Below are 26,285 nucleotides of genomic sequence, written 5' to 3' on the forward strand. Positions count from 1 at the left end.
AGATCTTAATTATTTTAATAGAAATTATCAACGACAAATGAACAAGATTAATTGTAAATATAAATAAATGTAACTGGACTATTAATTATACTAAGAACCACATGTTTCTTTCTCTCTGTATCAATGTTGGGAATAATTGCAATGAGATTATTGAATTATAAATCTAGATAATAAAACTCTTATCTGATCCTTTTCCTTATCAGATTTCCTTCAACATATCTTATCTTCGCATGATCTAATATTATTTTCGTGCCATTTACGGATTATATATTATTATAGTCAAAGAGATCAAAATCAGATCAAATGATGTACATCTCATAGATTTCTGAGAACAATTTTATTTTACAGAAATCGGAACTATTCAAACTGTTTCATCTACATTTTTTTTTCGACGCTGGTGCTCTACAAGAAATTTCAAATAACTCACAATTTAATGCCTGCGTCATAGTTTTCTAACAATCAAGTAAATATCGATTATTATATCATCACCACCACCACACTTCATACAAAGGATTGATTCATAGGTATAAAAACGACATTTATACTGAAAAATAAAAACACGTGTCTATAGAATAATCAAATGCAAAAGCACAATAGAAAAATTGATACGATATAGATCGATACTATAGATATTAATGCATCGTTAAGATATATTACCCAAATGTTTACTAAATTTCTAATTAAAAATAAAAAACATTATTTATTTTAAAATTAAAAGAAATCAATGGTATAGAAGAATTACTGTAAACGTACGAGATGAACACTTTTCTTTTAATAATACATCATGCATAGATCAACATTTTACGGAAGAATGTGGATTTGACATCATAATGTGATGTTATTTATAAAAATACAAGTCAAACATGTTCGTACAAATAAATGCAGAAATAAAATTAGAGAGGATATGTATACTCTTCTACTACATTACTGAATTTTTGCAAAATTCATCCAACCTTTCGTCACCCAAATTGTATATACTGACTGAAGTTATCAAATGGATGCAAATCCTTCTATTACTTGCAAGTCGTATTATTTTCATTGAAAGGAGATTAAATGCATTGACATTGGAAATAAAGGTGACATTTAGACAAAAAATATGATTAGGGTAATAATAAAGACATTAATATTTGCAACAGCTAAACAAAAATGTAGTGATTACAGTAGCTAGTCAATACAGTAGCTAGTCAAACGATCTACAATTGTCCACAATCCTGTATCACAAGCTTTTTGGATGTTTGTCCGCTTTGCGAACCCATGGCTTCCATCTAGAAAAAAAACTTAGTAAGTATTAAATATATTATCTAAAAGGCATTAATGTAGTTTTTACCCTCCTAACAACATCTATTCCTTCGATGACTTTTCCAAACACAACATGCCTGCCGTCAAGCCAACTGGTTTTTCCACTAGTAATGAAAAATTGGCTACCGTTGGAATCAGGTCCAGCATTTGCCATAGAAAGAGTTCCAGTTTCCGTGTGTTTCAAAATAAAGTTTTCATCTTCAAACCTATTTCCATAAATTGATTTACCACCAGTGCCATTATGGTTAGTAAAGTCACCACCTTGACACATAAAATTAGGGATCACTCTGTGGAAGCTGCTATTTTTATAACCAAAACCTTTCTCTCCTGTACAGAGAGCCCTGAAGTTCTCAGCAGTTTTAGGAACTATGTCGGATCTCAACTAAAACAATATAATTAATATTATAGAATAAACAAACATATATATATAATCCAAAATTAATTCATTACTTATTACAATAACAAGGTACAAGATATATAAAAATCTTGATAATTTTCATTCTAAAATTTAATAATATTTTCACTAAATATTAGTATAAAGTTGATTGGCGATTTAATTACAAAGTTAAAACTATGATTTATTCAAATACGTTCTTTTTTGATAAACGTGAAAAGAAAAAAGAAAAAGAAAAAAATATCACGATTCAAAAATGATCATATATCTGTTGTCTACTATATCGAATGATTATACAAATACGGAAATGAGTCTTATGCGGCATGAAATACTTTAGCGATTGAATAGGCGAGTGGAAAATTTTACTATTATAATCGACGAGAGGGAAGAGGAAGATCAGGGTCGAGGACAAGAAATGACGAAAACATTGGAATAATTATTCGCCAGAAAAAAAAAAAATTCGCTAATATTCGAAACGCAAATATAATAAATGTAGGCCACAATTAACAATTACGATGAGAGAAAAAATTAAGATAGATAATTAATAACCGGAAATAACGTTGATAATTAGAACCGGCTTATAAGTATAGAAGCAAGATGGCCAACCATGCTGGAAATTTGTAAGGAAATTTTCACAAAGTAATGATTTGGGAATTTAATTGGCTAACTTATGGCTCATTTTTCCTTACCTCCATAACGATACGGCCCATGGGCCTATCATCGGCAACGACGTCGAAATAAACTCTTGGCAAACTCATTTTCTTGGCGACTTTTGCAAAATTTCTCACGAACGTAACCGGGGACGGTCGACTCGGGCGGGCGGTGGCTCGCAAATGGCACGTATGGCTGAAAGTCAAATCAATTGACAGCCGGCAGATCGATCTCAACGCCATTTCGCACGTTTCTACCTACGGAAATCGACTTTAATAGAAACAATCTTACAATATTAATTCAAGTTAATCTAATTAAATGATTTTTTAAACAAGCCCTTACTGTTTTTGGCTATTATTATGTAATAGAAATATCAGACAGTATATAAACGGTTATCGAAAAGATGGATGTACCACTCGTTTCGATGCCAACCAATCGAAATTTACGAATGTCGAGTTTGTAATTCGCAAGTCAAACGACTAAACAAAATAATAATTAATATACCTATAAAATTTCTTAAATATACATAAAAAATGATGGAATCTCATAACATATGCACTGGATATTATTCTAAAGAATCTTTTTAATAAAATAGGTTAGCATAGCATTTAGTAGCGTGTTACTTACGTAATTTCATTGGCATTATATAAGCTTGGTCGATAAAGTCGGAATCTATAATATCATTCGATTCGTCGATAAGTGCAAATTTCTACTTTATCAACTAACTCGAAATGAAATAAAATCGAATAAAATCGAATTTCGTAATAACTTGTGTTCGTAATAATAAAAAAAATGATGTGCTATTTTTTCGCATGTTTTATTAGAAGCCAAAGGAAAATATCGAATAATAAATCAGTACATTTAATATTGATGATATCGATATTGCTATATTTATACCTTTTTAATGTTCAGATAATAATTCAATTTAAATATGCGTATTATTCTAAATATTTCTTTGAAATGATCGAAATGATTCGAAATTTAAACTGAACATATTAATTGACATTAATAAAATGAATTGATATAGCTTTTGGTTTAATTTTTAATCGAATCATCAACTTTCTCAATTAAACATATTTATCCAATTAGTTATTTGAATAAGAATAATATAGGATCTCTATAAAAATCTATAGATATTGCAATAAGGGTTACTGTACATGTAGGTAATTAAGTTATCTGTATGAGCCAAGCTAATGCTCAACAATAGGATTAATTATTAGTTTTAATACGATTACTAGGGCAGCAGGCTAGATACCTCTGTGGCTTCTTTTTCGTTTAGACGGAAATCACTTCGTATTGTTCATACAGTTCGTACAGTTGTACATCGACAAGGTTTTGGTTTCTAACTGAGTACTCTTAATTTTTTAGCATTCTCGATTCACCGGCTCTTATAACAATTTCATATTATTATCATTAATAATAAGATAAAATGGGAAAGGACGATCCAGAAACAGCGGCCTTGAAAAAGGAATTGGAGGATCTTATCAACAAGTGCAAGGTTTATCATCAATTCGAATTATTTCACATTTTGTCTGTTTCCTTGTACTTCTTTTTCTATTCAATGCAATTGCTACAGACTTAAATACAACTTAACAACATTTTTACAGGAGGACCAGAAAAAACAACAGGATACTACTTTAGAAGAAGCATGCGGTAGCGTGGCCGATGCTCCAAAAGTTAAATTATCTACGAAGAAATTACTTAAAGGGCACATAAATAAGGTGAACTCGGTGCATTTCAGTGGGGACAGCAGGTCTATGATAAAAAATTTATTATAATTTACTTTTCATTCCGATTGTCACAATTGTTATACGACTTAAATAGACACATATTCCCATCTATTACCACCAGTTTTGTAATTGTCTCATTATTAATTTTTTTATTTTAGACATTGTGTCACAGGATCGTTAGATGGAAAGTTAATAATTTGGGATTCCTGGACCGGAAACAAAGTGCAAGTTATACCATTGCGTTCAGCTTGGGTGATGTCGGTAGCTTTTGCACCTTCCGGTAATTTTGTTGCTTGCGGTGGAATGGATAACATGTGTACCATTTACGACGTTAACAATCGCGATTCTACCGGTTCTGCTAAAATCGTTCGAGAGTTGCTCGGTTACGAAGGATTTCTCTCGTCTTGTAGATTTTTAGAAGATAAAAGAATTATTACTGGTTCCGGCGATATGAAAATGTAAAATATATCTCTTATGGTTATTAATTTCTTTTCTTTTTTTTTTACTAAATGACGCATTTTATTACTTTGTTATTCAATTTCAGTTGTATATGGGATCTCGAAGCAAATAAAAAAACAACGGACTTTTGTGCACACGCAGGAGACGTTGTAAGCATAAGTCTTTCGCCGGATGGTAACACTTATGTTACTGGTTCAGTCGACAGGACTTGCAAACTTTGGGATTTGCGAGAAGAGACCGCTAAACAGACGTTCTTTGGACACGAAGCTGATGTCAATTCCGTTTGCGTGAGTAGAATTTTAAAGAAAAAGAAAAAACTAATGTTTCGATAGCATCAAGTAATTGCAATTAAAAATATCAATCCTTCGAGTTATTCTCGATGTTTTTCTAATGACTGATCTATCGAAAAACATTTTTATTACAGTATCATCCTTCGGGAAATTGTTTCGTAACAGCTTCAGAAGATAAAACTGCTAGACTGTGGGACTTCAGATCCGATCAACAATTAGCAACGTTCAAACCACCAAATTCAACTCCAGGATTTACATCATGCGGATTATCGCTCAGTGGTAGATTCATATTTTGTGGAAGCGACGATAATTCTATTCACATATGGGACACGTTGAAGAATCAACATAATGGTAAATATAACGTATATTTATTTGTACAACAACAAAATTTGCCATTACTACTATCGAAAATAATTGTTTAATCGATTTTTTTTTCTTTTATTTTAAAGGTATTCTATCCGGTCATGAGAATAGAGTAACATCGCTCAGTGTTACTAACAACGGTATGGCAATAGCCAGTTGCTCTTGGGATCAAAATGTTCGAATTTGGGTATAAAAAGTTTATGATAAATAGTTATTGCCAGTGCTTAAAAAAAAAAAAAAAAAAAAAAAAAATAAGATCATAAACACGACAATAAAAAAATCAAATTACTAAGAGATTCAGAAAATATAAATTACGATTTGGAATTGTTTGATAATTGCACATATTCTTGAAAGACACAATAATGATTATTTTCAGTTCTTGTTACGATAAAATAATTTACAGAGGAGTCGCTCGATAATAGGTGCTTACGTTTATACCAAAAGAAACTACATTTCTTATAATTTAGTTTAATAATTTAGTTAATTTCGTGTACTAATCAATACATACATATAAATATCTGGTGACTTTTAGAAGAAGAAGAAGAAGAAATATAATTTATGTTATAACGCATTAATGTTTTACATTTCTAATATAAATGACCATTTATAGAATTTTATTGACAAAATTTGAATGCTCTAAGTGAAAACGGTAATACTAATTGTTTCCGTGCGAAACGCGCGTATTTTTATATTTATTTGTTTAATCACAAAGTGGAACAATTTAACAATAACTATTAAAAGAAAAAGTAAAAGAATAAAAAAAAAAGGAAAAAAAAAGAAAAAGCAGTAGTTAGAGAAGTGTTTTAATCATGAAGTCAAATATTTTTAAATGAAGTGAAAATAAATGTTGAAAGTATTCGTATCAATTCGTTATTTGTAGGAAAATCCTTGTCGTGATAAAAAATTGCAATAAAAAAGTACATTTGGAATAAATTACTTTCTCGTTTTGTTTCTTATGAGTAGATAAAAATATATATATATATATCGTTTAAAATAAATCATTCGATATTGTAATGAGAATTGCCATTGTCTTTTTTATTTCTACAACGTGCATATTACACGAATCTTCATCAATGATGCAGAATAGTGCATTTTGAGAAATGTATTGCGTATTTAAAAATGCAATCATTAAGATTTGGTGTTTATTAGGCGCGAAGCACAGAAGTCAAAAATACTTTGCCCCTTTGGACATATATAGGGAACTTATTGTGCAGATATATTCATATGATTCTCTTTTATATAAACTTCAAACCTAGGCCACCGGCGTTGACGCCGAAAGAAATCATTTCTAAATATAATAAACGTATATAATAATTCATAGAGCGCGCAAAATAGCTTCATTTCCTTTGTTTCTTTTTCAATAACTTATTGTTAGTGTTAAAATAATTAAAATTTGAAATAATCTCTTTTCATATAAGATAAATTGATTGCAGTAGGTATACAATATATAATGAGATTTATATTAATGTTACAACATAAATGCATGTCGTAACTTCGACGGAATCGAATATTGATCTTTAATTCTTACAACTGCTGCATCACGACGGTATTTATGTACACCGATAGTTCACACTGAAAATAAAAATGCTCTTCGTATATTCGACAAAAATGAATAAAATCGAGATACTTCCGAAAGATAAAAATTAAAATCCATCCAGATGTATCAGCAGAGCCACAATTACAGTAGCACCAGCTTCTTTGGTAGCCCATTTACTAGATTCGAATTGTGATTCAATATCATCTTTTCCACTGGTTCCTATCGTGTATGAACCAGGTCTTACCAACAATTGGAATGCAGTTGATGCATTAAGTTTCTTATTTGATCGATGATCGATGTATCTGTATATATAATTATTATTATTTTATTGAATTATTCATTAAATAATTAAACTAGTTAATTAAAAATTTACAGGGTGTATATTTTTATGTAACTAGTATTCTACCTACGTATTACTGAGGTAAAATAGATGAAAAGGATTTGATCCCAACCTTTTTGAACACTTATCATTCATCATTGAAACTACTTACGGATATTTTTTAACGAATTCTTCCGATGCCGCGTAATTTATATTTGGTGAAAATATTACTTGAGGATTTTGAACTTCGTTTTTCGCACATATTAAATTACTCGCATCTAATTGTTCCTTTGTCATAAGTTCGCCTCTATCGAGAATTAATCTGAAGAAAATATATATATTGTTAGAAATTATGAAAAAAAAAAAAAAAGTAATAAAATAAATATTCTTATTGCAAACCTTATTGCATCTAGCCGTATTCCATAAAAGGCAACGTGCCATTTATCTGTAGTACTTTGTGGGATTTGATTTGCATTGATACTTTGTCTTAAAGGAAATCTTGCCCAACCAACAGGCAACGCAAACTCTGCTGGAGGTTCGCCCTTTTTGCAAATAGCATTATCGCCTTCCGTTTTATAACAACCACTACAGTAACATAATGCATCGTCGAGCGTAAAAAACTCGTCCGGTAATATAAGTGACTTTTTAAGCCTCATGCATGCTTTTAAATATTCGCATTTCTTTGTGACCGATGAAATACTTCCGGGAGTACATGGTAGTGAAATATTCTGTATTGATGGCATTGTATGATTATTTGTCATGTTGTTCTGATTTGAAGATAACACGCCATTGTTACAATTATCATTCGTTAATGTAACATTATCCCAATTAATATTAGAGTGTAATTCATGAAAGCTTGAAGAAGTATTATTTAATATTTCTGTGGATAAATTATCCAATACACTTGGTGCAAGATTTTGGCAAGAAAACGAACCATTTTGAGAAGTACTCAAAATATTAACGGGTACATTGTTCTGGCTCGTAGTTATGCTAACAATTTGACTATTGGATGCAATACTTTCGTTGATTGCATTATTAGCGTTGTTTGAATTAATAGCAGAATTCAAATTAGTAATATTTGTAGCGCTAGTAGTCGTGCCATTCTTAATATTAATATTTGTTGCATTGTTTATTTCTACATTTGTACATTCATTTTTAATATTTAAAACGTTTGCGATAGCTCGATATTCCGTATGCATATTCGTTTCATTCGAATTATTTTCCGACTGATTATTATGTAATGTATTGTTATCATTTATTTGACTCGAATCTTCAGTGTAATTTTTACTTTTGCTGCTTCTTGCTTCGTTCTCCACATCTGAGTCAGAATCTAAATTATTCGAGCCGGAAACACTCGATGTCGCTTTATTTTCTGGAATGTTGTTTACCAGATTCGTATCATCGTTTCTGTTTGATACAGCGGAATAATTTCCATCTTTCATATGCGAACTACATTGACTGGGTATGCTCGGAGAAGTTGACAAAGAAATATCCGATGATGTAGCTGGAATTGCATTCTCTTTTTCGTGACATTCCAAATCAGCCTTTTCTCGAGAATTTTCTACATCGTCTAATTCTGTTCTTATACATTCAGTAGCAGATGTAATTGTACTGTTATCGACAACAACTGAATTTGTATACATCTGATCAGTTCCTGCTATTGAAACTTGTTCACATTGACCATATAAATCAATCACAGCATAGACATAAGGAGATACATCTGTTGCTGCTACTCCTTGATCTACGCTATTAATATATAAGTGCAGCCTACCATCTTCATCGATTAATAAACCTACTGTATCGTTGCACTGTAAGTTTTCTAATGCATAACCATATTTTGTTTTAACCTAATTGGATTGGAAAATGTTTAGATACATAAATCAAGAATAAAAAAATATTTTCAATGTAATGTAAATGTTATATTTAAAAAGATCATTACCCTCATGCCATTATGAAAAATCCAATCACTACAAATAATCCATGAATGCTTTTTAAAACCAAGCGCTGTTAATGGAAAATTAGCTTTCTCTGGTGCAATACAAGTAACGCCACAAAGCATATTTGATACCCATCGTTCGTTCAATTTTTCAATTTTTATTTGAAATAGTTTGCCTTTTATCAATGGACGACTAGACATTACTACACCTGTAAAATATTGTTGTATAAATCATAAATATCTTTTACACGCTTCTTATGTTAGTATTTTAAGATTTTATACCTTGATTATAACTAGCAACTCTTCTAGCAATTATTTTTCTATCCAGTTCAATATTTCTGCCATGATTTTCATGAAATTCGTAATTCCAATTCGCTTCTCCATTTAAATAATTTACTAGTTGTGTTGGAGTAAGTGTAGTATCATTAGCTAATTTTCCTTCAGATATATCGACTGATGTATCCATTCCTGCGTCACTATAAAAAATAAAAATAAAAAAATACAAATTTTATTCATATATAATTCAACATTACGAAATATTATTCTTCAATATTATCAAACTAACTTTTTTATAACAGGTGGCATGGGATCTAACAATAATTCCAAAGAATCTTGTAATCTCAAACTTGCATTAGGAGATATCGCTGTATTCTGATGTTTGCTACTTGTAATTTTGATTGCAATAGTACTTCCAAAAAGTTCAATTATTGCATATACCATTTCAGGCACGTTAGATGCCGCTATTCCCATATCCTCTCCATTAATATAAAATTTCAAATTACCATCATGCGTTCGTTTCATTCCTATTTTATCACCAACACAAAGCCATTCCAAACTTGGACAATAATTTGGACAAAGAACATATCCCGAATGTCTTACTTCATTTCCTAAATATGTGTAATTGATGTGATGTAAAAGGGTTAATAAGAAAAATTTTTAGACTTATTGAGATAACTTAGCTCGTGAACTTTATACTTGCCTGTTATGTACCAGGCATTTGTTGGAATAGAAGTTATATCAGGTACACGATTGGTAGGTTTTAACCAATTACCAGATTCATTGCTTATAACTCCTATCTTTAAACAACCACTCCATTCAAGTTCTATTTCTTGAATAGCAATTTCGAATATTTCATTGTTATCTAAAGGAGTTTCACTTAATAACACAGCATTGGTAAGTTCATTACGTCTTGTTGCCACTGTTTTTTCGTTATTTAATTGTATATTTGAGCCAACAGACGTATGGAATTTATGCAGAACTTCTGTTTGAACTTGCGGTTGGATAACAGATGTAGGTTGTTGACTGGTACTATTCTCTGAAGGAATGTATTGCTGTGTTAATGGATCTCTACGTTCTGGCAGTACAATTGTAACCTAAAGAAAAACGAAGTTATTTTATTTATTTTTGTAGGTCCATTCATTAAGATTATTTTTATATACGACTCATTTCAATCTTATACCTGTACACATTGACCATATAAATTGATCACAGGATAAACATGTAAAGGTAAATTTGTACATGCTGGACCTTGATCCACACCATCTAAATAATAATGCAAACTTGTATCTGCAGATCGCATCATACCAATACGATTTCCTTCCACTAGGAAATCTAAATCGCATGCATAATTGTTACGCAATGTAATGCCGTCCCGTATTACAGCGGAACCAGAAAGCATCCAAATATCATGATCGATATCCGTCATTGTAGATGGAAATTCCAATTCATCTGGTCTGATAAGTGTAACCCCTGGGAGATTTTCCTAATATTAATACAAGGAAGGCAGCTACACTTTTATGATACTCAAATGTAGATTGATAAAATGAAAAACTAAAAGCTTCTATATTATTTCAAAAGATTACCTGCTTCGATAGCGCCACACCATCTATCTACCATTTTATCAATGGTTACTTCAAACATTTCACCCTCGCGTAAAGCACGATTTGCAATAACTATAGCTTCATTGAATTCACCTAAAGCTCTTGGTCTGGATGCTGTTAAACCATTATTTGTAATACGAGCATTTTTTCCATGTACATAGTGAAATCTCAAATCGCTATTAAAGTAAAGATACAAGTAATATACTCTGCTTTTATACTATGTAGATATAAGAAACAAATGTTTAATTCGTGCTTATACAAGAAATAAATGTTGTTTGTGCTCATGTAAAATAACAAACCTATATAAAGTTGTATTACTGAAACTAGAATTATTTGTTGTAGGGCTATAAAAATCTGCGGTATCCACAATAGTTGCTTGTGCAGCTTGCCCGTACAGATCTATAACACCATAAACTTTTTCTGGTACACTCATTGCAGCTGCACCTTGATCAGCACCATTTACATAAAAATGTAATGTAGCATTATCTTTTCGCATAACACCTACACGATCGCCAACTTGTAATCGATCTAAATTTTGTCCATATTGATCTATCATAGTAGTTCCATTGTGCATAACACCATTTCCTGTCATCATCCAAGTACCTGATCTGTAAGAGACATTAGCACCTTCAAGCAATAAGAAATGTAATAATATTGATATTTACATGTACAGGTCTGGCCAATAACATACATAAACGAATATAATAAAATTGACATGTAAAATAATATTATTTGTAAACTGTCATACATATACCTAACATTAGTCATTGTATAAGGAAATTCCAATTCAGTTGGTGAATGCGTTGTCACACCTATTTCTATAGAACCTGCCCATTTGGATACAATTTTATCTAATTTCACCTCAAATAATTCATTTGGTTTTAGTGGTCGTGAAGTTAATACTACCCCATTATTAAAATCATCTATGGCACTACAAAGAAGATAATTATAACACAGTTCTCTAATTTTTTTAATGAAATAAATAAACTCATGCATGTGTGCATTACTTAGGCCTATGTGCAGTACGTCCGTTATTAATGACTTCAGCATGTGTTCCACAACAAGAATGGAACATGAGTCTATCAGGTGGTTCTTCTTCTGGTTCTACAAAGGAATGCATAAATTGTCTTCCTCGCTGATAAATGAATGCACGTTTATATGTATCCCATCAAAACTATGGTGGTAGGAGAACCAATTAAGGATATTACATAAACCATAAAACAAGGACACTACTGTCTTTACCGTTCAATCCTTGCAACTGCAAAGTGTTACGTCTCGTGATTAAGTTCTGCTCTTCCCTTTCATCTCGATCAACAATAGTCACCTTTACAGTCATTCCATAAAGATCAATAACACCCCATACACCTGCTGGTACTTTGGCAGCAATTCCTTGATCTAACCCATTAATTAAATAGTGGAGATTTCCATTACTTTTTCTTATCATTCCTACTCTATCTCCTTCCTAAAGCAACAACCATAATATCTTATAGAAAGAATATTACATATACATATACATATACATCAATGTCAGATGACACACTTATGCATTATTACTCAACAATATAAACTGAAACGCATTCCAATGCGAATGTGTAAAGTTCATATAAAACTTACTCTCAATTCATCTAGATTGAATTCTCCATATTCACGTTGAGTGCCCTTTCCATTAGTTAAAATACCACATCCAGACATCATTGTTGTACCAGATCGCATATTGGTCATTGTTGCAGGAAATTCTAACGCAGTAGGACTATGAGTTGTAACTCCAACTTCTATACTACCAGACCATTTGTAAACAAGTCTATCTATACGTATCTATAAGGAATCAAAACATTATTTGTAATATATTACATTTGATTAATATCTTTTTTTGATAATATCATATTTTTATAAGCTAACCTCAAAAAGTTCATTATCTCGTAATGGCCTGTGTGTCATTACAACGCCATTATTGAATTCATCAATTGGTCTCCGCCTTTCAGCCGTTCTTGCATTATTAGACAGTTTTACAAGCATACCCACTCTTTCATGAAACTTTAAACGATCTTCTCTAATAGCAGCAGGGCTTGGATTTTTCGGTAAACTAACATTTACATTAACATTTAAATTAACATTCAAGTTAGCGACTAGATTAGTTGTAGATGAATTAGATGATCCACCAAGAGGGTAATCGTTATTAATTTCAACCTCATCCTTTACTTCATTACTGACAGGTAAAAGACGTGGATGGGTAATGGTAACTTGAACACAATCTCCATACATGTCTATAACTGCAAATAAGCGCTCTGGAATGTTGGTTACCGCAATGCCTTGAGAAACACCACTAATGTAAAATACAAGTTCATTCTATAATTAAAAAAAAAGAAACTAATTATAATAATATATGCTTTACAATATTAAAAGCATTAAAAAGAAAGAATCATACATTAGACGTTCTCATTACACCCAAAGTACTTCCCACTTCCAGACTACTAAGATCTGTACCGTATAATTCTACTATTCGTGTACCATCATGTACTATGCCCGAACTAGTCATAATCCAAGATCCATGGCGAAGATTGGTAGCACAAGCAGGTAATTCCACAGTTTCAGGGTCACATTCTGTCACTCCGATCTCTATACTACCACTCCATGATATCATCTGTGATGATAAAAATTGTTTAAATATATCTATTCAAAATTTTATTAATACATATATCTACAATAAAAAATGGATTATTATTTCCAATATTAATAAATTTATATGTTTTATAATAGTAAGTATTATGTTTGTAAACAAATAACATTAACAAATATAAAACATAAACACACGCGACATTTGACAGTTGTAGTTCCTGCATAGTACATCAAAAATTGATCTGTAATGCAACAGTAATACGTGGTCATACCTTTTTATCAATACGGACTTCGAACATTTCATCATCCTTAAGAGGCATAGCACTAAATACCAATCCATAATTATATTCGGAATAACTTCGAATTGCTGTGCAATTATTATTTGTTAAAGTAACACGATGACCGGCTCGACGATGAAACATGTCGACCATTTACTGTTCCATGCACCGATGTATGTATGTATGTATGCATATATATATTACAGCTAGATTTGCTATAATATATATAACCCTATCCGCGTGCAATTGGCGGTCAGAATAATCAACGCTAATTGGTTAAACGTGAAAAAAAAACACCAATGGTATACAAGATTAAGATGCGCGGGCTTTGTTAAAATGAGTTCAAACTATAGATACTATTCTTTGATTCTTTTAATTATAGTTCTAAAACCTAGAGAAACTCTAGTTCTAAAAAGAGAAAGGAAAAGAAAGATGAAATATTTACAAATATGTAGAAATCTATTTTGAATCGGCCTTAAGGTTTATTTCATTGATTTAATTTGTTCTTCGTAAACCACCTGGATGATATACGAGTATAGGTAAAACAGCAGTGCGACAAAATGTATATAATACTATTTCTATACCTAACATGCATATCAAATTACTAGAATAAATAAATAATAATGAAATAAAGGAGAAGGGAAGAATTAATAATTTTAAATTAAATATTTTATTTTTCAAAATATCCTCGATAATATTCTCATAATTATTCTTTTTCCAATGATAGGATATGATTTTTTATCGCGTAATGGAACGATGCCAAAGCCACCTAACGGACGAGGTCATGCATTTGCTTGCATTTGACCAAGCGCAGTTTTAGGATCTATTTGTGAACACATTGAGGAATAGTAATATATAGTAAAATTCGGTTGTGCAGAAAAGAAGAAAAAAATGGCGAACATTCGTGAGTGAGGAATGAACCCGATAGTGAAGGAATTGACGACGAGATAGAGAACTTGCTAAGTATTGTATGTGACAAGAGAGAGATTTGAAAAAAGGATTTTTCTTCGTTATTATTGTCGTTAAACGTATAGCGTTGGAGAAATTATTCGCGTTTTTAGTATAAGTGAAATTTTTTAAACGCAAATAAGAACTATTTGTTAGCACGTTGATTGCGAAACATCATAAAATAATTTACACGAATTGAGTTCGTGGTGCAAGACGCATAACTTTTTCATTCATAGAGGTTATCTCTTAAATGCTGCATGTTAAATAAATGCTAACGCAATGGATAATGTATCGAAGGATTCATCGACTTCACATTATACCTCGTGGTGATTTGATTTAATTTTATTTTAAAGGGACATTTTATTCATCGAAAGCGTCAGGTACGTTCTGTCAGTATAAAGGTTATAAATAATTTTTTTTATGTGTAGTACTATTTACACGGCATATAATTTTTTTTTTTAATGTTCGATTGTAGGAGTGCCGTTCGATTTGCATTTAATGTTTTTAATTCTTTTCATTATTTATTTATGTATGTATGAAATCGTATCATTTACATTTTATTTAGCAGACTGCAATGAGTGGTACAAAATGCAGAGCAGAATAATACAACAATTATATACATATATATATATATATATATTTTTTCTTATATCGATAGCTATATATTTTGGGTAAATAGAATCAATGTTTTTTTTTTCGTGTTTTTTTTTATTTAATATTTTTTTCTTTTTCTCCAAATTTTTCTTTGATATCAATGAAATTCTAATGATATTATTTGTTAATGTTTATAATTGTTAGCATTGTCATAAAAAATATAAATATGATCTGTTAATAATATAATAAATTTAAAGAATATATATATGTATAACAATATTTTCTTTTTATAGATATATGCTAACAAACCAAAAAATGGATCAAGAAACGGTATATGGTACACACGAAGACAGTCATGTTGTCATGTCAGAAAAAGTACAATCTCTGGCAGGCAGTATTTACCAAGAATTTGAAAGAATGATTGCAAGATATGACGAAGATGTTGTAAAAGACCTAATGCCTTTGCTAGTCAATGTTTTAGAATGTTTAGATGTATCTTATACAGAAAATCAAGAGCGCGAAGTTGAATTAGAATTATTAAGAGAAGATAATGAACAGCTAGTTACGCAATATGAGAGAGAAAAACAACTAAGGAAAACATCTGATCAGGTGAAATTCGTTCTCCTATTTATTTTTATATTCTTTACTCTCAACGAATGCTACTGTTTCGACTTAAAAACTTATGTAGTTGTTTTTTAAATAATAATTATTTTTTTCTTGTTCATTAGAAATTGCTCGAGCTGGAAGATGTTGCAGAAGACGAAAGAAAAGAATTATTATCCAAAATCGACAGTTTAGAATCAATTGTAAGGATGCTGGAGCTGAAAACCAAGAATTCGCAAGACCACGGTACAATTGTCAATGGCTCTTCCAGTACATCCCCTCCTAGAACATCTTACAGTAGAGTAGAATATTTTGTTTTTTGTGTTTTTTTGTCATATCAAATATATGATTTCATCTTATGGTATTGGAATCGAATGAAAAATATTTTATAGCATACATTTTTCAATATATTTTGTTAACGCATTAAGTGCCTAGTCCCTTTTGTTGAATTTTCCATTTAAACTATGAAGTTTTCCTAGCTATAGAGAAACATAAGAATGTCGGCTATTGGTGACCGATGTGGCCTGGATGGAAAGTCTAAGACCAGTCCCTAGAAACCAGCACGGCATTTAACGTATTAATTAGATTGCATTAATTTTATTCCATTAGGTTATTTTGAAAATACTTTTCATGCTTCTTTATTACCATAAGCAATTTATTATCATCATTAAGTAAATAGTTGAAAGTTAATTTTATTTTATAATTTGCAATATTCATGAAACTTTCTTTTTCATATCCTGTAGAGTAGATTCCAATGTATTTTTTATCCTTTTTATTCATTGGTGTTCTTATACATTATTTTTTAATAATATATTATTTATATTTTAGTGGTACGTCTTGAAGAAAAGGAAGCAGAACTAAAACGTGACTATGCGCGCCTACACGACAGATATACAGAATTATTTAAGACACATGTAGATTACATGGAAAGAACAAAAATGTTGGTTGGTAGTACAGAGAGATTAGAAAATGCGACCAGTGGTCGGGGTCCGTCGAGATTACCTTCTCTTGGTTTAGCGCATATGTCAAGAAGCTCTGGTCCTTTAAGTTATGGATTTCAAAGTTTAGAAGCAAGCATAAATGCAGAAGAACCTCAAGACGAAAGTCCACCAAATGCTGCTAATTTAAGAACTGAAATGTTGGATAGTAGTAGCGAAGCTGCAATAGAAACTTCTGATAAAAGTCAATTAACCGATCAGCCTGTACAAGAAAATAAGACTACTGCAATTTCCAGACGTATATTATCATAATATTTGAAAAATATGTCTTATTACTTTTATTGTATTTATATGTATGTATATATTTTATCTTTTTTAATTATAGGTGAAAGTCCTGAGACTGAATTACCTCCGCCATTAATAACACCAACTACACCGAGTGGACTAGAGAAATTAGCTACAATACCAAGTGGTGGTAGAAGTAAAACTGAAAGAGAACAGAGAAGTGGCAATACGTTGTATCAGGAACTTAGTTTCCAAGATGCAGATGCATTAGGTGAAATGGATGAAGGTGCAGATATTACAGGTAAAAAAACACAGAAGCTGTTGAATGTTTATACTCATAATACAAATGTGTAATTAATCTTTTATTATTATTATAATCACAGGTAGTTGGGTTCATCCTGGTGAATATGCATCATCGGGTATGTTTAACAAAAACATTACAAATCAATATAAATTTGGTTATGTGTATTCATTTAATCTAAATTCTAACAATAATAAAATGTCAAGGCTCTTTAAATATAAAGCAGATTTTTACACAATCAATAATAATAATACTTAACAGTAATAATAACACGTAACAACATTACACTGATCATATTGCTTGATTGATCGAAGTAAACACTGAAGATTCCATTTTCGCAGTTCTTACATGATCAGTAATACTGGCATTATGACAAGTAAATGTTGTTAATATTGGCTGTGTAAAATCTGTTTAAATGTTTCCATGTATTGATAATACATTTATACTATAAATATAATTATAGTAAAAGAGTAATTATTGTTTTATCAAAGTAAATAATTTTTATTAAAATTTGAATCATTTGAAAGAGCATTGTCAAAGTATATAACTTATATTAAAATCTTAATCATTTGAAGGGCATAGAATTTATTCTAAAACTTTTTACTTTAATTAAGAACCTTAATAACAGAAGTATTATTTCCTAATATGTCTGGATGTTTCATCCATCGCTTGCATTTTCACACTATGCTGACTCCTACTGAAACTCTGATGAATGATGCATGCAATGTATAATCTAATCATGCAGTCAATGACAACTTTTATGGTAAGCTATTTATCTTTTTGTCTGTTGTATATTCATTTAAAAAAAAAAAGATATTAGGAAAAAATTATTTATGTGTTAAAAGTTTCTTTCATTCGTATAATATTATGTAGTATTATTACTAAACGCTTTTTTATAATATTAATTTCTATGTATACTTATATACAATATGTATATATATATATATTTTAAATAATAATTTCTACTGTTTAGGAATGGGAAAAGAAGTGGAAAACCTTATTATGGAAAACAACGAGCTATTAGCTACTAAGTAAGTTATTTTATATTGTTGAAAATATAAATATATAATAGAGAAAACAACAGTTTGATTATGGTATTTTATTTTTCAGAAATGCTCTTAACGTAGTTAAGGATGACTTAATAGTTAAAGTGGATGAACTGACTAGGTAACTAATTTAAATTTCTCGATCTTTCAATGTTTTTTTATTTCTCCTTATATATATTAATTTTAATTGTTTACTTTCTACAGCGAACAAGAAATATTACGCGAGGAAGTTCGTGGTTTACAGCAAACTAAGGATCGTTTGCGTCAGCGTATTGCTGCTCTTGAAGAAGAATTAAAGAAAGTAAAAGAGGATGCTGAGGCTGTTGCGAAAGCTGCAAAGAGCGATGACGAGGAGGACGTGCCTTTAGCTCAAAGAAAAAGGTTTACAAGAGTGGAAATGGCTAGAGTTCTCATGGAAAGAAATCAATATAAAGAAAGATTTATGGAACTTCAAGAAGCTGTAAGATGGACTGAAATTATTAGAGCAAATAAAATTGATCCTTCCAATACATCAGGAGGAAAGGGTTCACAATTTTGGAAGTTGTTAGTATTAGATAATTAAGATATTAACATAAATATGTATAATAATAGAAAGAAAGACATAACAAAGCAATACATTTTTTCGTCTTTTCTTCGTAGTTTTAGTAGCCTCTTCACGACAACTGATCGTGGGAATTTAGTACGCGGAGCACATACATTACCTCATTTTCGCTACAGTGCACCAACAAATCAAGTTGTTCCAGCCGTGAGCACCATGCATAAACATACGAAAAATCGCCATGACTTTCTCGACCAAGGAGACACCATGTGAGAAATCAATCCTATTCTATATACATGCACTTTGATGTTATGTCAGTCTGACATCACAGCCTGCCTGATTTCTATCTATTATTTAGATACAAATTTATTTATTGAGTATTGAGCTTTCTACATCATAAAACATCAATCTTAATCTGTGATTTATCGCGCAATGAATGTTTTAATACAAGTGCACAATTATGGAGCTTAATTTATATATAGATATATACATGTATATAGAGATATATATATATATATACTTTGATACTACTATATATCAAAGCTGCCATAATAATTACTTGTAGTAAAATTTCTTTTTTTATAGAAGTTTTTGGAAAAGTAATCTCTCCCAAATGGGAAATAACTATTATTGAATGAAGTGCGGTCATCTTTCCAGATTAGAATCCTCTTTGGTCTATTGGGATCCATAATGTTTTCTTACCCCTTGCAAATAGTCTTGATTGCTCTTGAAAGACGTGAGTCTTCTCTGTATAATTTAGAATTTAAACTGACCAATTTGAACATAATACTGCTGCTAACACAATATCATGTCCCGTTTTCCTTTTTTATATTTATTGATTAATTATCTTGAATTACAATTTTTCGAGGTAATTTTTGACTCAATTAAGATATAAATTTTATACAAAAGAACCTTATATTTCTTAAATACATTATTTTCTTTCTGTTTGTTAAGCTTATTCCTTTTTTCAAAGTTTAATTTCTTAGTCTTCATTAGAAGTAACATATTTGTAAAGTACGTATACCGATTTTTATGTGATTTACATTAAATAAAATAACTTGCAAATGATAAAAGTATAATAACTAATGAGGTAAATTGACTGTTACCTTTCTAGAATATGCTTACAAAGCTATAGTTTTGTATATAAGAGTTTGTATATTTTTTGGAAAATTGATAATATATATTCGATCGTTATTGATCGATGAATAAATGAAGTTATGAGTATGTTAAACTTGGCTTTTATTTCGATGTCGTTACTTCGCTTTTGTCTCATTATTCGGGTTTTCTTGCCTCACCTTCATGGCGTTATCAAGAGATTCCTGGTTTTTCTGGCTTTCATTGGGGTGCTTATTGGTCAGCAGGTAAATCTGTTCTGCTATATTCTTAACTTTTCCGCTTTGACACCTGTATTCTGATTTTGTGAGAGATGGTCCTTGGCATGAATATTTACTCCAAGACAATATCTTCTATCATCTTTTATTTATATTAAATTCGTCCAAAAAATAGAATGAAAATATTTGAATACGCTTACATATAAAAAATTTATAATAATGAAATACTAAAAGTATTTCTAAAACAGGAAGAAATATTAGTAATAAAATGAATCTTGGTAAAACCAGATGTTGGAAAAAGATAAATCTGATGAAAGTAGACATTTTAACTCATGTGATTCCTCAATCCCTTGCATTATGCTTGTGTAGAAAATGTATTGAAAATACATTTTTTGTGCATTTAAAACGTACTTACAGATCATCCGAAAAGCTCGTTGCCCGGCGAGCAAATGAACGAAGAGAACAATATCGTCAAGTCAGAGCACACGTTAGAAAAGAAGATGGTCGATTACAAGCTTATGGATGGAGTTTGCCAGGAAAGCCAATAGCACCAGTAAGACAACCTGTACCAGTACCAGTATATTGTAGGCCTCTTCAAGAAACTGAACCAGGAATGAAAGTGAGCGCATTGCATTAACATGTTGCGGGCTAGACATTTTATTGCTAACTATACTCAATGGAACAAAGTATTTCTTTAGATAAAATATTAAAAAAAATACTTATGGTTATATTATATCAATATTTTCATTATCACTTGATACTTGACTAGATACATAAAAAATGAGACTCTTCATTCGTCTGCAATGTGTTAATATTTAATAAAGAATATATTGTTTGTAAGATTTTCAAAAAATTAATAAATTGTCTTTATATAGATTTGGTGCGGAGCTGGTGTCAATTTAACTGGAGGTAAAACACCAGACGGCGGCTGTATGATTGGGGGAAGTGTATTTTATGCAGCCGAAGCTTCAGAAACAAATACAACTAAAACAGAAGCTGAAGATGCAGTTGAACATTTAGACAATGAACTTCAAGAGAATGAAAAACGTATATTAGAAGCAGAACAATTGGAACAAAAACTCAGTTCCTTAGTTTGGATTTGCACATCTACTCAAAAAATGTCCAAAGTTACAGTTATAGATGCTAATAATCCAGCTGATATTTTAGAGGTTTTCAGTGTTTGTCAAGGACATTTACTTTCCATTGCTAGTGTACCAGGTGCCATGGAAAGTGATTATCCTAAAAATTCGAAGGAAAATTTAACATATAAACTTAATAATAAAAATGGCAATAGCATGGATAATAATCACGATGAAGCAGTTATAATTGAACATATTGATGAAAATGAGCAGAAAAAACAGCAAGAAGCGTCGACCTCAGCTGAAAACAATAAACCGGATAATGATACTTCTGTAGACGAACAAAATGGTGAAGCTTTGGAAAAAAATAAAGATACTGATCAGAGTTCAAGCGCTGGACCTCAAAGCTTGGAAAGTGTAGATAGTGAAACAGCAAATTTAGGAAAGGTTTATTTTATTAAATGCAATTTAGAAATAGTTAACGATGAATTAAATTGCAAGGAGGGTAAAAATGAAGAAGAAGAAAAAGAAGAAGAAGAAGATAGGGAAATAGAGGAAAGTACACCTATCGAAAAAATGTCATCTATACAATCAACTATGTGGCTAGGAGCTCAAAATGGTGCTGTTTTTGTACATTCGGCTGTTGCCAAATGGTCTGTTTGCTTGCATTCTGTAAAATTGAAGGATGCGGCTGTAGCTATCGTGTACGTATATATATATATAAAGTTTCTTATTATTTATATATTATTTACAAATAATAGATTTGTCTGTGCAATTTATCTGTAATTAAATTCTTTTTTGTATTATTTTATAGACACGTTCAAGGTCGTGTCCTGGTTGCTTTGGCTGATGGAACCGTGGCTTTGTTCCGAAGGGGTGCAGATGGTCAATGGGACCTTTCTCAGTACCATGTTATTACTTTAGGAAGTCCGCAGCATTCGATTAGATGTATGTCTGCTGTTAGTGGAAAAACTGTATGGTGTGGATATAGAAATAAAATCCATGTGATAGACCCTATTAGAATGACTGTTGAAGTAAGGATTTCAAATCAATGTGTTATTAATAACTAATGAACATATAAAATAATATAATGTTTCAGTGCACCGTCGATGCTCATCCCAGAAGAGAGTCACAAGTAAGACAATTGGCATGGTTAGGTGAGGGCGTTTGGGTTAGCATTCGATTGGATTCGACATTAAGACTCTATCATGCGCATACTTATCAACATCTACAAGATGTTGATATAGAACCTTATGTCAGTAAAATGCTGGGCACAGGAAAACTCGGATTTTCTTTTGTACGAATCACAGCTTTATTAATTTCCTCAAATAGGTTGTGGATAGGTACTGGAAATGGAGTAATAATCTCAGTACCACTGTCCGAGAGTACGTTAAAACTAAATAGTATTTTGTTTATATTGCTTGTATATACTATTTATGCATCATATTACACACTATTTGTATAGGCGCAGGAGGTTCAATGGCAGTATCCAGAATTCAAACGGGAGCTAATAAAGGTGATGCACCAGGAATTGGTGTTAGAGTTTTTGCATCGGAACGAGGAGTTTCAGTTGGAAGTTTTATACCATATTGTAGTATGGCCCATGCTCAATTAAGTTTTCATGGACATAGGGATGCTGTAAAAATGTTTGTTGCTGTACCTGGTAAGTTTAGATATCATGATGCTATTAATGTGTAAATTCTAATGCATCAAATCTGTAGGTCACGGTGGTCAAAGCGCTGCAACCGATGGTTCACAGCCTGCAATGCTTGTCTTATCTGGAGGCGAAGGTTACATTGATTTTAGAGTCGGTAAGTAAGCGGTACTTGATACATTATGTATTTAGTATAATGTAAATTTTCCTTAGCTATCAGCTATGTATCTAAATGTAATGTATGATAATGACAATTTTAGCAGAAGAAGCAGAAGACGAAAGTGATGTGGCGACTCATCTTATAGTTTGGCAATTGGTCAGGTATGCCCCCAGAGAGAGAAAAAAAGCAAAAAATATTTTTATTTCAGCATATGTTAATATATCATATTAATAACCCTCGGTTATGACATCCTATACTAACAGGTCTTTCCTTTCTTCTGTTGCACTATATAGCGAAATTTGACTAACATTTCTGGCTGGTTGCATATTTTTTCATTACCGATTAAAAAGTGTGTATTATAAATAATCTTTAATGAATTTGAAATATGATGATAAATTGCTTATCATCATATAGCAAAATCTGTTGCTTCACTTTACAAAGAATTATTATCACTGTTTCTGTAAAGAACTGTATAGGATAAATTATATCTGTTGTCTTTATTCTCTGGGGGTGGTCCTTTCCAACTGATATGTATTTATTGTAATATATGAACGAGAGCTGAACTTTGCACTTTCCTTATAAATATCATAAAAAAGATAACTAATTATTACTTGATATATTTATAACATTTTAGGTGATGGAGAAGAAACAGAAGAGAGTATTGAACGGTCTAATGCTATAATAGCAGCCAATACTGACGAACATGGTGAACAAAGTCACCTTATTGTTTGGCAAGTACAGTGTCCAGTGCCAATGGCCAGTTAGCCTACCAAATGGAAAGACAACTTCATCATGGTGCACGACTAGCTATAGATATATCTTTCAACAATAGTTGGTCAATAAACGCCCACATGTTGTTGAAAATAATTGATAAATGATACTTGTTGATTCAAGTAAACAATTTGCGGTTATAGTATAACTACAAACACAAAATGGTTTCATACAGCAGTATAAGGAAAAGCGTTTTAAACAATAATAAGTAAAATTTCGCGATAAACATTTAAGATCTCTGCAGCATGTATTGCATTTACTCTGCTTCTATGTTGAGTAATCTAGGGAAAAAATATATAACAGTGGGATCCGGTTATTATTATCACAGATAATATTATCAATCGGCTATTGTTATTTATAATTAGTTGGTCTGTCTAAAAAGACTATTTAAAATAAGTTAAAAATAATTCATCTAATATTCATCAAATTTTGATTATTGGTATCTATTGTGATAATTACATTTGGGAACAAACAATAAGAATTTTTAGCGAATTTATACCATTGTAAATGAGTCTTTTTTAAAACTTCTTTTTACTGAAGAATATTTTTTATTTTTTACACGAGTACGTAATAAGAATTTATAGAAAATATATAACAGACTTTGTCTTTTTTTTCTTGTGAAGTCTATAGACAAAACTTTAGAAGTTGTTTAAATAAATTTTATGGTTTTTTAAAAAGTTATTTGTAAAAAAAATTAGCGAAAAAATATGTGTAATGTTATGTTAAGTGTACAGTATGTGATAAATTAGAATTGTAAAATGTTATAATTGTTTATAATAATTTGGGTTCAATAATGAACATTATTTATTCTTGATTTAATGTTATTAGTCGGTTTTTTTAATTTAAAAATTGGAAGTTCCACAGTGATTAATAGTAAGCGGATGCCACCGTGTATATATATACATACATATATAAATATATATAAATAATATATTTACTGGATTCGAAGTAATTTAAATAAATTTTATAAATTTCGAAATGTTCTTAGAATTATAAATGCTTGTCTCAATAAGTTTAGGCATTTCCTAATCTGTTGTGGTTTAACCGAATTATTTTAAAAGTTGTATGCACTTGCCACGGAATAACTTCGATTTTGATTTCACGAAAGAAATAACAATGTGTTGTTAAATCTATATGAAATAAGTAACTGGATAATCATATTTGATAGAATTTAAAAAAAAATAAAAAAGAAAAAAAAATCGTTGGGCATAAGGGCACTTAAGTGATAATGTTCTTGCCACAAATCGATCCGACAAATAATAAAAATAACATTTGGAATACTGTCGTGACATAGTCATTTATATTTCACGTTGTAAGGATTGTTTTAATATAAACATCATATAGGATAAGTGGTGCAATTAACTCAGGCAGACTTTAGTTGTATAATCTATAATTTATCGTGTCTTTTAATTTGTTTTACTTCTATATATATATATATATATATATATTTAAAAAAGAAAGAAGAGGTAGAAAATATATATTGCATATAATGTATTATTATTTGCGAATTAACTTAACGAAAAATCGTCTTTTACGATTGTTCATAATTTCGACGAGTAATGAGCCAATTATGTAAATATTATAAGCAATTTTATATAGCGCAAATAGAATTGTAATTATTTAAATATTTATTAACGGAAATAACGGATATTAAAATTTCAAAATGAAAATTCGTTTTTCCGTCTTTTAATGCTTATGTTTTTTCTTACATATATACATATATTACCAAAGACAGGGATTTATTTGTTATATTTCTTTCTCATTTTTTCCGTATCCAGTGATTTAATAGCAATTTTTATTTCTGAATGAGTTATGCGTTAGTCATGCGACTGAAGATGAGATTTTTCGTAGTAATTATTTTCATTTAATCGAGCTCCATTCACAAAACACATTTAGAAAACTTGTGAAATTTTATAATTGCCTACGTTATTGTTGCCAATGCGACGATTTAATGAGATAAAGATTGTGCGTATAACTGTGAGAGCTCGCTTATAATAACGAGCTCGGATCTGTACCTGGCTCAGATGAAGCTGCAACGACATTAATAAAGAGTTGCAAAAATAAATTCTGCATACGACTTTGTTCTTTTTTCTCTTAAGTTTTTTGTATTATCAAATTTGTCCTTCAGAAAAGACGGAAAATAACATTTGTTTTTTATTCAACGATATGAATTCAGCTAGCGAGACCAATCGAGAGCTCGTTTTTTTGCCTAATTTAATAAAAGCAATAATTCTTGAATGAAAACATCTGCTCGATCAAGCGAACAAATATATAAAACAAAGAAA

At 30.7% G+C, this 26,285-nt stretch overlaps 4 protein-coding genes across 7 annotated transcripts; 2 read left to right on the forward strand and 2 right to left on the reverse strand.

Moving 5' to 3' along the window:
• Positions 1 to 322: 322 nt before the first annotated feature.
• Positions 323 to 2,783, reverse strand: LOC122519373 (peptidyl-prolyl cis-trans isomerase-like). Its single transcript, XM_043638777.1, has 4 exons — positions 2,687 to 2,783; positions 2,383 to 2,601; positions 1,328 to 1,681; positions 323 to 1,265 (listed from the first exon to the last, which is right to left on the reverse strand). The coding sequence occupies exons 2-4, from the start codon at positions 2,584 to 2,586 to the stop codon at positions 1,194 to 1,196; spliced, it is 630 nt and encodes a 209-aa protein (XP_043494712.1). The 5' UTR covers positions 2,587 to 2,601; positions 2,687 to 2,783; the 3' UTR covers positions 323 to 1,193.
• Positions 2,784 to 3,635: 852 nt separating this feature from the next.
• On the forward strand, positions 3,636 to 5,574 carry LOC122520112 (guanine nucleotide-binding protein subunit beta-2). The gene is made up of 6 exons (XM_043640094.1): positions 3,636 to 3,842; positions 3,952 to 4,097; positions 4,233 to 4,532; positions 4,619 to 4,820; positions 4,958 to 5,174; positions 5,273 to 5,574. The coding sequence occupies exons 1-6, from the start codon at positions 3,774 to 3,776 to the stop codon at positions 5,377 to 5,379; spliced, it is 1,041 nt and encodes a 346-aa protein (XP_043496029.1). The 5' UTR covers positions 3,636 to 3,773; the 3' UTR covers positions 5,380 to 5,574.
• A 399-nt stretch (positions 5,575 to 5,973) lies between these two features.
• LOC122520113 (neuralized-like protein 4) lies at positions 5,974 to 13,923 on the reverse strand. Its single transcript, XM_043640095.1, has 17 exons — positions 13,747 to 13,923; positions 13,284 to 13,499; positions 12,758 to 13,204; positions 12,473 to 12,673; positions 12,101 to 12,320; positions 11,866 to 11,962; positions 11,613 to 11,789; positions 11,158 to 11,466; positions 10,841 to 11,034; positions 10,438 to 10,727; positions 9,958 to 10,351; positions 9,544 to 9,865; positions 9,261 to 9,454; positions 8,982 to 9,187; positions 7,442 to 8,889; positions 7,215 to 7,364; positions 5,974 to 7,025 (listed from the first exon to the last, which is right to left on the reverse strand). The coding sequence occupies exons 1-17, from the start codon at positions 13,903 to 13,905 to the stop codon at positions 6,830 to 6,832; spliced, it is 5,220 nt and encodes a 1,739-aa protein (XP_043496030.1). The 5' UTR covers positions 13,906 to 13,923; the 3' UTR covers positions 5,974 to 6,829.
• Positions 13,924 to 14,487: 564 nt separating this feature from the next.
• On the forward strand, positions 14,488 to 26,065 carry LOC122520114 (JNK-interacting protein 3). Of its 4 annotated transcripts, XM_043640096.1 has the most exons (19): positions 14,488 to 15,080; positions 15,588 to 15,903; positions 16,023 to 16,143; positions 16,726 to 17,133; positions 17,221 to 17,421; positions 17,504 to 17,539; positions 18,167 to 18,184; positions 18,395 to 18,452; positions 18,532 to 18,588; positions 18,672 to 19,010; positions 19,107 to 19,274; positions 20,319 to 20,366; positions 20,754 to 20,955; positions 21,212 to 22,119; positions 22,230 to 22,449; positions 22,515 to 22,800; positions 22,881 to 23,078; positions 23,137 to 23,226; positions 23,864 to 26,065. In XM_043640096.1, exons 2-19 carry the CDS (start codon positions 15,592 to 15,594, stop codon positions 23,992 to 23,994), a joined length of 3,801 nt encoding a protein of 1,266 aa, XP_043496031.1. In that variant the 5' UTR covers positions 14,488 to 15,080; positions 15,588 to 15,591; the 3' UTR covers positions 23,995 to 26,065. The 4 variants fall into 4 exon arrangements, with proteins under 4 accessions (XP_043496031.1, XP_043496033.1, XP_043496032.1 ...); XM_043640098.1 differs by lacking the exon at positions 20,319 to 20,366 and having other exon boundaries at positions 14,490 to 15,080; XM_043640097.1 differs by lacking the exon at positions 18,167 to 18,184 and having other exon boundaries at positions 14,490 to 15,080.
• The last annotated feature ends 220 nt before the right edge of the window (positions 26,066 to 26,285 follow it).

Source organism: Polistes fuscatus, unplaced genomic scaffold, assembly GCF_010416935.1.
Source record: "Polistes fuscatus isolate 324 unplaced genomic scaffold, CU_Pfus_HIC Scaffold3, whole genome shotgun sequence".
Lineage (NCBI taxonomy): Eukaryota > Metazoa > Arthropoda > Insecta > Hymenoptera > Vespidae > Polistes > Polistes fuscatus.